Source organism: Pinus tabuliformis, chromosome 7 (assembly GCF_031772625.1).
Source record: "Pinus tabuliformis cultivar Carrire ecotype Pingquan chromosome 7, CPIR1, whole genome shotgun sequence".
NCBI classification, from domain to species: domain Eukaryota; kingdom Viridiplantae; phylum Streptophyta; class Pinopsida; order Pinales; family Pinaceae; genus Pinus; species Pinus tabuliformis.
This window is the reverse complement of record NC_142293.1, coordinates 554,214,003-554,227,329: the sequence shown is the minus strand read 5'-3', so window position 1 is coordinate 554,227,329 and position 13,327 is coordinate 554,214,003. Positions and strand designations below refer to the sequence as shown.

Sequence of the window (13,327 nt, the reverse complement as noted above, 5' to 3'; positions counted from 1 at the left end):
GGCTTGAGACTGCTCATCTGATCCAATGTCATCTTTTACCTTGATCCTTGATTCTTCCAAAATTCATTGTGCCCACAACTCATCAAAGGGAGTTGAATCTTTCTTAGAACAGATGTTTGTTGCAAAGTTGCTCCATTCTAGTGGCAATGCATTTAATACACAGATGGTCATTTCTAAATCAGAAATTGTCTCTCCAAGTCCCTGCAAGTGATCTCTTAATTGAGAGATCTTCATCAAAAAGGATGTCATGTCCTCATCCTTTGATTTCTTCATCTTATATAGCTTATTCCGCAAAGACATCTTTTGTCTTGATGTGCTAACAAAGTACAAGTTTAATAGCTTGTCATACATAGCCTTGGAAGTTTTCAAATTTGCAACAAATGGAACAAGAGGATCCTTAATAGATTCAACGATGATCCTTTGTGCCCATACTTCCCCTTTCTTGTATTTTGCTAGATCTTGAGTCTTGTCTTTGCTAGGTTCAATGATTTCACCAGTAACATACTCCATCCTAGATCTTGAGTCCTGTCTGTAAGTGTCGGGCCAATCCTTTTCTTCCAAGCTAGGTAATTTGATGCTCCAATGAGCTTATTGCTCTCCCTGCAGAAAGAACCCATATGACCTACAGATTCATACATAAGGGTAATGATATGTTACATAGGATACATACTGAAGTGAATACAACAACAATTATGAAGACTGAAACTAGTTACGTTTCCAACACGACCAAGGCCATCTTGCCTAACCAGGGGTTGCCCATGTTCTTGTGGGCAGAAGCATGCAACATTGCAGTATTTCTGCAGAACAAGAGTCCAAACAAGGTGCTTGGACAAGTTACATCAGAGGAGGCTTTCATAGGAAAGAGTATGATGTTTCTCACTTCTACATCTTTGGGACAGGGGTTTACTGCCATGTATCCAAAGAGAGAAAGAAGAAGCTAGAGGCCACAGCTGAAAAGGGAATTTTCAAGGGTTACTGTGAGACACCTTAGGCATACAAGGTATACATACCATCACTCAAGAAGATGGTTATTAGGCAAGACGTGAAGTTTGCAGAAGACAAAGCTCTGAGGGAGTTCTTGGAGCGAGAGCGGGTTGGAGTGCCTAAGGAGGAGCTTCTTGCTCCCAAGCAGGAGCCTCAACTAGTACCACAGACTGTCTCAGCCAAGTGGCAAGCGGGTCGTACAATAGGATGACAAGGAGTCATTGCAGGATAAGGAGGAGAGACCAGGACGAGTGGAGGCAGCCACTCAGACAGTGACTCCCAGTATAGGGAGTAAGAGAGCCAAGTGGGTCGAGAGGTTGATTTAGGAGGCCCAGGAGCGAATTGAAACTCCTAGCTCTACATTCAGGCAGAGCAAGCAGCCACAAAGATACACTGAGTAAATGGCACTAATGACTGAGTTGTTAGACTCGGAGCCTTTGTGTTTCAAAAAGGCAACCTCTCAGTAGGTTTGGCAGGTTGCCATGGTGGAGGAATATTCCTCCATCACGAAGAATGATGTCTGGGAGATAGTGCCATGCCCAATGGGAAAATCAGTGGTAGGCTCACGTTGGAGGTACAAGGTGAAGCATGGGTCAGATGGGAGTGTGGAGAAGTACAAGTCTAGGTTTGTAGCCAAGGGCTTGTCGTAGGTTGATGGCGTTGACTATCCTAAGATGTTTGCCCCAGTGGCTAGTTATTGAATATTCATCCATCAAGATGATTTTGGCACTTGCAACTCAAATGGGGTGGAAGATCCACCAAATGGATGTGAAGACAACATTCCTCAATGGGGTGGTTGAGGAGGAGATTTATATGGAGCAGCCAGAGGAGTTTGAGACTTTCAGCAGAGACACTCATGTTTGTTTGTTGAAGAGAGCTCTTTACAGGCTCAAGTAGGCACCAAGAGCATGGTACACTCGCATTAACAACTACCTTCAGGGATTGGGCTTCACTAAGAGTGAGTGGATGCCAACATGTACTACGTCACAATTGGAAGGCTTTCGCTCATTCTAGTGCTCTATGTTGACGATCTTATCTTGACTAGAGCAGACAACTTGAACCAGGATTCAAAGGCAAATCTTGCAAGAGAGTTTAAGATAAAGGATATAGGGCTTATGCATTATTTCCTTTGGTTGGAGGTGTGGCAAGGTGATAGGGAAATCTTCTTGGGGCAAGGAAAGTACACTACAGAGATTCTCAAGAGGTTTCGTATGCAAGATTACAAGCCCATGACCACACCTCTAGTCACAAACTGGAGGAAGGTGGACACTAGTTGTTAAATTTCCACGAAACTCTGCAACTACTTCATGAATTACTGAAAACTGAAACCAAATTTACTTTCACCAAGATACAAAGTTTCTTAACAAATTAGAAGCAGCGAAATAAAACACCAGAGATAAGAACACATGCACACAAATTGACACACTTGTTTTCTTAGGAAAACCTGCTTCCTTGATGTGGTATTTTATTGATAGTTCTTGAGCAATTGATCTATTACAAAGCAATTTGTCTCTCTAAGAAATTGGTCTGCTTCTTCTCACAAATCTCAGCTGATACAATTGATCTTGGCTTGCCTTGATCACTGCTTGATATCGGCCCTCTAGCACCCAATTGTTCCCCTACTACCTCCTTGACTTGCCCTGCCTCTTGCTTGATCTTGCTCCTCCTTCCTTGCGCACTTGGCAACCCTATTTCCTTGCACAAATCCCCTATTTCCTAGCACAAGTCTAGCTCCTATTTCTTAGTGCAAGTCCTCCTATTTGTTTGTGCACTTCCTGCCTCCTATTTCTTAGGACATCAACCCTCAAAGTTGCACACAATCAATCTCCTAAATTCTAGTGCACTTGTGATCTCCCATTTCTTAGGACACAAGCTTTGCGCTCTCCACAATCATAAATACTCTCACAAACTCATGAATTGTCTTGTCTCACAAACCTTGTGCACAAAACTTATGATTTCTTGTGACTTCGTCCTCCTCTTTATAAACCCAATTCGAACATGCAAGGAGGCCCAGTTCTATTTTAGAAGTCAAGTTCTAATTGAGAGCTAACTGAGATTTCTTCTCATCCTTTATCCAATCAACAATGGATTTCTTAACTTGTTCTCTCTCCAATCAACATTGGAGACTAACGTGTTCTTCCTTCAATCAATACTGAAGACTAACTCACTCTAACTAAACTTGTAACTACCACCTCGTTCTGTAATCAAACTGATGAAGGCTCCACTTAACTGAAGCTCCAACTCTACACATGCTAACTTGATGATTATTCCAGTAAACTGGAAATAACTCATCCTAACTGAAGTCTAACTCATGAGCTCGCACTCATATGGAGAGGACAATTTGAGGCCTTCACTAGCTAAGGCACAAGCCAAAAGACCTTTACTCGCTACATTTTCAACACTCCCTCTTAGTGAGGAAGGTACTTTTGGAAGAACATCCCCCACCTAGATTTGTCTCCAACACCACCAAATTATTCGTTGTTGTAGCTACTCCCTCTGAACTAGAAGACTTCCTTGTTTCCTGCTGCGGAATCTGATCTGAAGACATGTTCCTTCCAACCATGCTCCTAGGATCCACCTTGTACACGCCATCTTAACCTACTACTGATTTGCCCTCTGGCTCTGAGTCTATCAACTCAATCATCAATGTCATATAGCTTTGTGGCTGCTTACTCTGCCTGAACATAGAGCTAGGAGTCTCAACTCGCTCTTGAGCCTCCTAATCGGCCGACTTGGCTCTCCTCCTCCCTGTGATGGGAGTCACTGACTGAGTGGCTGACTCCACTCGTTCTAATCTCTTTGCCTCATCATCCGGTCAGTCGGCCCACTTGCCAATTAGCCCAGACTCATATTGTGATACTGGTTGAGGCTCCTTCTTGGGAGCTCTAACTTGCTCTCGCTCTAAAGACTCCCTTAGAACCTTACTCTCCTTAACCCTCATGTCTCTACTCTACGCACTTCCTGCCTTGCTGGTCAAGGTTGCGCCTGTCTCATCCTGTAGCAGGTACAGATTCTTCATCCTCACACCTATCTTGTTCTTACATCTAGAAGCTAAGTGCTTGAGGTAAGCCTTACCTCTACTGAAGATGCCATCATAACCCTTGTCCTCGAGGGTAGCTACTGAAACAAGGTTTTGCTTTAGAAATAGAGGACATCTTTGAGATGGAGAGAGTTGCCTGACTCCCTCTCAAAACTGACAGTACCAACTCCCCTAGTTGCGTACTTGCCATCATCTCCTAGCTCAATCTGAAACTGCATGTCCTTCTCCTTCAGGTGGCTGAAATACTCCTTGTTCCTAATCATGTGGAAGGATGCTCTTGAATCAATATACCATACATTGTTGTCTGTTGAGCTTGCCATGCAAGCTATCAATGAGAAATCTTTCTCAAACTGAGAAGAAAACGCATCTACCTCAGCTGATGCAGCCACATGATCCTTACTGGACTCCTCCTTCCAATTAGGACACTTAGTGGCATAGTGTCTGAACTCATGGCAATGGAAGCACTTGATCTTGCTCAGATCCTTCTTCTTCTTCTCGCCCTTCTGACTGGACTGGGCCACCCCTTCGCTCTTCTTGCCCTTGGCTTTGCTACCTTTGCTTGTTAGGGTAACGTTCTCCTTGTCCTATGTCGTAATAGATCTCCTAGCTCTCGTCCCTCTCCAAATTTCTTCTTGGATACAATCACTCCATAGCCTCTCCCATCCTAGTAGATTTCTCTGCCACTAACAGCATCCTGGAAATTCTCCCATGACTTATGAAGTCCCAGTAGTGCAAGACTTACAAGGTCTTTATCTGCTACAATCTCGCCCACTCCAGCTAGCTCATCTCGAACCTGAGTGAACTTGGAAAGATATGTGATGATGAGCTCTTCTTTGCTCATCTGGATATTTCTTAGCTTGTCCTTGAGAGCAAGCTTCCTAACATCACTAGAACCCTAATATAGATTTAAGATGGCTTTAAACATCTCCTTTGTTGTCTTCTTCTCAAGGAGATGAGAAATAATATGATCTATGAACCCCTCAAGAATGATCCTCCTTGCCTTGGTGTCATTCTTGTTATGTTGGATCAATTGTTGGCATCTTGAGGTGGCACTATTTGTTGCTTTAGAATCTCGAGCACCCCATTACCCTCCAACACTACTGAGATCCGCTCTTTCCATGAGCAAAAGTTTGAGGCTCCCTCTAAACTATGATCTGCCCTTAGTCCTAGGAATGCCATACTATTATCCAAGGAATTTCTCTTCAAAACTCTAGCGCAAGCCTTTTGCCTAATCTGTGCCCTTCACTGACTGATCAATTTGGTGTTGGTCTTTATGCTAATCTCTGCTCTAATACCATGTTAACACCAGAGATAAGAACACATGCACACAAATTGACACACTTGTTTTCTTAGGAAACCCAACAGGGAAAACCTGCTTCCTTGATGTGGTATTTTATTGATTGTTCTTAAGCAATTGATCTATTACAAAGCAATATGTCTCTCTGAGAAAGCATTTTGCTTCTTCTCACAAATCTCAGCTAATACAATTGATCTCGGTATGCCTTGATCACTGCATGATCTCAACCCTCTAGTATGCAACTGTTCCCCTGCTACCTCCTTGACTTGCCCTGCCTCTTGCTTGAACCTGATACTCCTTCCTTGCACACTTGGCAACCCAACCCTATTTCCTTGTGCAAATCCCCTATTTCCTAGTGCAAGTCTCGCTCCTATTTCTTAGTGCAAGTCCTCCTATTTCTTTGTGCACTTCCAACCTCCTATTTCTTAGGACACCAGCTCCTCAAAACTGCACACAATCAATCTCCTAAATTCTAATGCACTTGTGATCTCCTATTTCTTAGGACACAAAATATACGCTCTCCACAATCAAAGATACTCTCAAAAACTCATGAATTGTCTCGTCTCACAAACCTTGTGCACACAACTTATGATTTCCTGTGCCTTCGTCCTCCTCTTTATAGACCCAATTTGAACATGCAAGGAGGCCTAGTTCTATTTTAGAAGTTAAGTTATGATTGAGAGCTAATTGAGAGTTCTTCTTGTCCTTTCTACAATCAACATTGGAGTTCTTAACTCGTTCTCTCTCCAATCAACACTGGAGACTAACTCGTTCTTCCTTCAATCAAGACTGAAGACTAAGTTGCTCTAACTGAACTTGTAACTGCCACCTCGTTCTGTAGTCAAACTGATGAAGGTTCCACTTAACTAAAGCTTGAACTCTACGCACACTAACTATGGAAATTTCTTGAATTGCAGCTACTGGAATTTATTCTCCTAACTGATTAGCAGTTTATTAATATCCTGATTAATATCGAATAAATCACACTACAATTCTTCAGAACAAAAATTATACACTGCGGAAAATTAAACTGGAACTGAGAAATTCATGCACACAATTAACATAGTTATTTTGTACTACCGTCCCCGAAAAAAACCCCGAAGGGAAAAGTGATGCAGCAAATGAGGGTTTATTTTATTATTATGCAGCAGTAAAAATCTGAGTACAATATTTGGATGCCCAATTGACAATCCTCCGACAAATCTCTAGCAAAATTTATGGGAGAGCATTTTCTCCCTTTGCAAATCAACTGGCCTCCTTGCCTGCTCGCACTACCTACTGGTTGTTCGCACTACTGGCCTGCACATGTCTGGACGGCCCCTAAAACTGCCTCCAATTGGGCCGTCTAGCCTCCCTCTACCTCTGGAAATGACTCGCTCTACCTTCCGGGTGATCTCCCGACCTTTAGCAACTAAATCGATCTCTTCCTAGCACTCGCACGAGGGTTTCTGGCTCACTCACACTACCTGGACGGCTTTTCTGCAAAATAATTCGGCCTCCCTTTTCCAGCCTCCTCAGCACTAGAAAACTGTTGGGAAACTCCTCTTAAATTCTCTCTACTGCTCCCTCAATCACTGATGCTCCTCCACTGGCTCGAATTCTTCCCTCACTGAATCATTGTGCACTGGGAAATTTGCATTGCCTGGATACTTGCTCCCTCACTTGTGTCTCTCCTCGCCCCATCGATCTGCTCTTATAATCTCTCGTTGGAGCTTCAACGGCCATGATTAGATCCCCATCAATGGCTAAGATCATCTTAGACTTGATCCATGTGAGTCTCTAGAGCATTCTCGATCATCCTCAATTAATTCTCATTAATTAATCAATTTTCCTAAGTTAAGCATTTTATTAATTATTGATCAATTAATTTAATTAAGGCGTTTCGCAAGCTTATCTCGCGAAACATTTTCTAGGTTTTGGAGATCTTGTGTTCCTTAGTCTCTTAGACACAAATCGAGACTAGAACACCTGTTCGATGCTACAAAAACTAACACTAACTTGATAATTATTCCAGTAGATTGGATATAACTCATCCTAACTAAAGTCTAACTCATGAGCTCGCACTCATACTAGGAGAAGGACAATTTGAGGTCTTTAATGGCTAAGGCACAAGCCAAAAGACCTTTATTTGCTACATTTTCAACATTAGTAGAGCAAAGCGAGTAGATGCCACATTGTATAGGCAGCTCATTGAGTCATTGATGTACTTAGTCAACACACGACCTGATATATGTTTTGCAGTGAACCAATTGAGCCAGTTCATGATGGAGCCTACTAGAGTTTACTGGGTTGCTGCTAAGCATGTCTTGAGGTATCTCAAAGGCACGACAGATTATGGATTATGGTACAAACAAGTTGATGGAGTGAAACTTGAGGGCTTCACAGATGCGGATTGTGCAGGGAGCTCCACAGATCAAAGAAGTACTTTAGGTTGTGTCTTCAGCATTAGGTCAGCAATTGTTCGCTGGTTCAGCAAGAGGCAAAGATCAATTGCACTCAGTTCGGCAGAGGCCGAATACATGGCCGCCAGCTTGGTAGCATGTGAAGGCATTTGGATGAGGATGTTGCTTGTGGGACTTTTCATGCGAGAGTTGCAGCCCACCGTAATTTACGATGACAATCAGAGTTGCATTAATCTCTTTGAGAATCCAGTTTTTCATGATCGCTCCAATCACATCAAGATCAAGTACCATCATCTCAGGGACTGTGTGCAGAAAGGGATACTAAAGCTACCGTACATTCCCACAAACAAGCAAGTTGTTGATATCTTGATGAAGGCCTTAGTCAAAGGCAAGTTCATGTTTTTTAGAGATAAGTTAGGAGTTGTACAGAATCCCTTCCTCACTAAGAGGGAGTGTTGAAAATGTAGTGAAGGAAGGTCTTTTGGCTTGTGCCTTAGCCAGTAAAGACCTCGAATTGTCTTTCTCTAGCATGAATGTGAATTCATGAGATAGACTTCAGTGTGATGAGTTGATTTCTAGTTCATTGGAATGGTCATCAATAGATTGCATGCATAGTGTTGGAGCTTCAGTTCGTTGGAGTCTTCTTCAGTTAGACTACAAGATGAGGTGGCAGAGACAAGTCCAGTTAGGACAAGTTAAAACTGCAGTGACAAGTTCAAGTTAGGACGAGTTAAGACTTCAGAGACAAGTGAAGAGAGGACGAGTTAAGTCCTCAGTTAACTTGGTTCACAACTAGAGGAAATCAAGGAGCAACTCGAGCTAGTTAACTGAGAGCTAGTCAAAGTGTAACTGAGACTTGCTCCAGTTAACTGGAAAAAGGAACTCATTGCACTTGTGTGAACACAAATTCAAACTTGGCCTCCTTGCATGAATTGAAGATCTATTAAGGCAAGAGAAGGATGAAGGCACAGATTGATGATTCTTTATTGTTGGCAGAGCGCATTGGTTGAGGAGCGACAATCGGGAATTCAAAAAGCAGAAGCAGAGGCCGAGCCTAGTTTCAGTAGGAAACAATTGTGTCCGTAGGCCGACATCAAAAGGCAGGGCCAAGAGCAATGATCCAGGAGCAGGCTGAGAGCAATTGTGGAACAGAGATTAATTTCTCGGAGGTTATTTGTTGGCTGCAGTAGCAGCATACTGAATTTGTCAAAGATTTATTTGCTCAAAGAACAATCAATAAAATCCCACAACAAGGAAAGCAGGTTTTCCCATTTGGTTTTCCTGGGTAAAACACTGGTGTCAATTTTATGTGTGAATGTGTTTTTATAACAAGTATTTTCCGCTGCTTATTGAATGTTGAGAAACTTTGTATCTTGGTGAAAGTTAAACTTAGTTTCAGTTTTTAGTTTCCATTGGTTTTTCAGTAAATTCATCTAAGTAGTTGCAGAGTTTCAAGAAAATTAACACTATTGACATTTTGCTTCTACTGTTGAGATCTTATGTGTAAACATAAGAAACCATAAGTAATTGTCAGTTAGAAAATTTTATGAAAAATCAACACAGAGTAGTCTCATACTATCAACACCATAGACTCTAGATATATTCACTCTGTACATCTCTCTCCTAGATCACCTTTCCATCTTTAAAGTTGGCTTTCTAGGGTTTAGATTAGACTACTATTCTATCTTTATTTCTTGCTTCTATATAGGAGACACTTTAGCATTGTCACTTTGTATGAACATCATTTTACCTAACAGTCCCATTGACCTACTTCAGTGGTCATTAGTTGGATATTAATACATCATCTTATCATATCTTTACTTCCTTATTTTATAAGGGAGAGTTATGGCACGCTGCTGTGTTGGTTGGTGAGTTTTATTTTTGAGCTATTGCAATGTAAATTTTCTTCCTTCAATAAATAGTAGATTCAACTTTGAGTGTCCCACGTTGTGTATTTTATTGTTCCTAATTTCATGTGGTATGTGTTTGTAGATTAACGCATTTAGAGATTGTTGTTTTGATTGAGGCTTTCAGTTTTTAAGCTACCGAGGTTTAGCTTAATTTAGCTCAGTGCAGAATCTGCGGTTAATTTAGCTCAGTGGAGAATCTGCTTACCATAGCCTATAATGTAACAGTTTTGTCAGATTGTAGTGGAAATAAAATGTGCATGAATTTCAAGGAATGGGCAGTGTTATTGCCACTTATGAAGCAGGTTCAAATCTAATTTTTAGAATCTGTGAGAATGAGATAAATTCTCAAAATCTTAAATCTAATACTATGCCCTCCAAATTTGGAATGCATATACTGTGAGTGAATGGGTGTGGAAGTGTCCAAATCCACTTGAATAAGTTCATGTTTAACTTTTCATAGTACAGCTCTATGAGGGATTTGTATAGCTTTTCAGACTGACCAGCAAATGTGAAATTTTCAAATTAGTCAATTGTAAAAGTATCTTCCATAGAATCAATGATCTTTTTTCAGGTTACACGCCCGGGAAAAATGCCCGAGGTACTTCTCCTCATTTTGAGGAGGGTACCCAAGGTAAACCCTAGAGTCTTTAGGGCAAAAGGCTGATCAACAACAAGGCTCAAAGCCATTACAATAATATACTCCTTAAGAGCTCAACATGTTACTTGCAGGAATTGACCCTGAGTGGGAAGGATAACAATCATTCCTCCCCACCAGCACCCGGGCTAAACCCAATTTACTCCACATAATCAATGATGTGGATTACATGTTCATATTTTGTAATTATCAACTTTTAATGGGGAGTGAGCACAAGCCTCTTAAAACTCCATATGGCTTTGCTGAAAAAGGTAGAAATCGCCAACTTCATGATAATGGAATTTGTAAAGTTGATTGCAGATCATTTCTGGTCTAAGATTTCAAAAATATGAAGTTCCTAAATGAAGATTGTGCTGCCTGCTGCTAGAAGGTGATTCTGATGAACAAGATTCTTGGTTGTGGATTTATGTTTCATTTTCCTTCAATCTCTGTCTGAATTCCATAGTTGTATGGACCTCTTTATCATTTTCTAGCTTCAATTTTGTGCACCGACCATAAGGTATGGCTATTGCTAATGCCTATTTCACCATAGGTATCTTATTGCAGATAACATACACTGGCTATGCCGAAAATCTGTTCGTTATGTTGCAATGATATATATTATGGAATGGTTATCCTGGGTATTCTCATTTTAGGACCGTAAAGCCTGCCAATGCCATTCATGCCTTTAATGTAAATATCTGAAGACTTCACAATTTGCTCAAATCCTATTCTACATTTCAATATACATTGCTTTTTGTTTTAAGCATTGCCAAAATAGGGCATCCTTTATGAGCTTCTGTGCAAAAGGGACACAAACTCAAGGTTGAGTTTGTACTTCAGTGCAAGATGTGATACGCTCGCCGGCATCTATGCTCTCCCTAAGCATTTCAGTAATAGCTTTTGTTTATCTCTCCCAGCCTCTAAATCGTTTAAAGACACTAGTGATTGCAAAATTTTACAAAATTACACCATTTGGCAGGTTCTAGGAGATTTTGTACAAAATCACACGATTCAGATTCAACAACAACTCAGCTTTTGGCACAAAACTCAGCAATATCTCAGCTTATTAAAAAATCCCGGAACATACACCCAAAAAGTCAGGTAACATATATTCAGCAAAGCCTGGACAAAACGATTGACCAAAACCGAGTCTGACTGATTTTAACGAGGAATTTTAAATGGAGTTTTGACTGTGACTCTGCTTGCCAGCTCAGAGAGCGGAGTCAACCTGGGAGTATTACCAGAGTTGATGAGTCATGTTTCTATGAGTTTAAAATTATCTATGAGGATCAACAGATCTCTTGATAGCTCGCAACAGTGCAACAAGTGGTTCTTTTAGTGTTGTCAGCAATTGCACTTCTTTAAAGCTTAATTATGTTTTTAATCTCTCTGCACTTACTTCTAGATTTTAATTTTGATATGTAAAATACTCCCTGGTTTACTTCTGGTCATCTATAGCCATAAAAGTAATCTATGTCTTCTCCCTTTATTTCCGATCTGCCATTTCCTACATATTAGGGTTTTACGCATGGATAGAGTCCCTTCCTCGCAAGAAATTGCCGAAACTGAAACTCTTAAGGCATTCTTTAAAAGATTTGAGACTTATTGAACCTCATTCTTTTAGTCTTGGTCACCTATAGCACTGCTTTTTTGTTCAACCTCATTCTCTTAGTGTTGATCGTCTATAGCATTGCTTTTTAGCATTTGAAGCTGCATTGTTGACCGTACAGTGGGCTTTGGGTTTAGATGGAAAATATTGATGGATTTTGCCTCTTCACGCAAAGTTTCATACATTTCAATTAAAACAGCTTGTAATAACGCCGTAGGAGTACAAATTAACGGACAAAATAATTAAAGAATACCGCAAGAAGCAGAGACGGAAACTAGTGATGGATTTTGCCTCTTCACGCAAAGTTTCATGCATTTCCATTAAAACGGCTTGCAATAACGCTGTAAGAGTACAAATTCACGGACAGAAATCAAAGAATACCGTAAGAAGCATAAGCAGCCGTCGCAGAAGCCACAGTAACAGTGCCGCCAAGCAAAAACTTCAAAAACTTGGTCGCGTATCTCTCTTTATTCTGAAATTCGCCGCCACTGCCGTCGCTCGGTTGCTCCGCTCCTTCGCTGCCTACTTGTTGGCGAGGATTAGCTTCTGATGAGACGACGGATGCTTCGGAAACCGCTGAAAAACTCCTCATTGTGACGCCTCGGTCAGGGACGCGCACCAGGCGTTTGAAACGCAGAATGCCCGACATATCTAACGGCCGTATTCAAATTTATGTCTATAAATGGCAGAGGAAGTGTCAATGCAGTCTACTGAAGCTCCGAGGGTTTGGGAAAATCAAGGCATAAATGAAGTCGGGAGCATTTGCTTGCAGGGCTCTCAAGCAGACCGTAGCTGTGAGGTCGTGGCTGGTTCTTCACAGCAATATGCATTTGGTGTCATAAGTTCAGCACAGATTGACGTTGTTTGGCCGGCCGTAGAGTCAGAAATATTATTACGCTAAAACAAGGGTGTTCACCTTGTGGCGATTCTGCCCTAAGGAAATTTCCATGGACCATCACTTAATAAGGAAATCTCCATGCACCATCATGTAATTGACCTTTTGTGAGGCCACTCGGTAAGGATTTTTATTTCGAATGGAGTATTCTCCAAGGGTGTATACTTGTAACATTGGGTAAGTGTGGTTAGACTATTCACAAAGTTGGTTAGAAATGATAAATGAAGTTAAGATTAAAGAGCATATGTGACCCGGATGCGGGTGAAATTAATGAAATCTAATGCTCTTAATGATTGACGGACAAGCATGGTACTGCCAGCTGCAGATCAGCGTGGCATCCCAGGATTTCATCCGGCGCAAGATGGATAATCTTAAGAGAGGCAGATTTGGTAGGATTTCTGTATTAATGGCTCGCTCCGTCCAAGGTGAAGCTATGGCTATTATAATCATGGCGCTCTGGATTATCCTTCCCACAATTAGTGTTCAGCCTTCATGCTCCAGGCTCTGGCTTGCTGCGGGTCTTGGTGGAAAGCTGGTCTCTGCTAACAGAGGC

At 41.4% G+C, this 13,327-nt stretch overlaps 1 protein-coding gene across 1 annotated transcript in view; it reads right to left on the bottom strand.

Annotated features, from left to right (window-relative positions):
• Positions 1 to 12,887, bottom strand: part of TIM50 (Haloacid dehalogenase-like hydrolase (HAD) superfamily protein) — a 216,090-nt gene extending 203,203 nt beyond the window's left edge. The window contains exon 1 of the mRNA XM_089458470.1: positions 12,261 to 12,887. Within this exon, the coding sequence (XP_089314596.1) occupies positions 12,261 to 12,528 (268 nt within the window). The 5' untranslated portion in view covers positions 12,529 to 12,887. The remainder of the gene's footprint in view (positions 1 to 12,260) is intronic.
• Between the last annotated feature and the right edge of the window lie 440 nt (positions 12,888 to 13,327).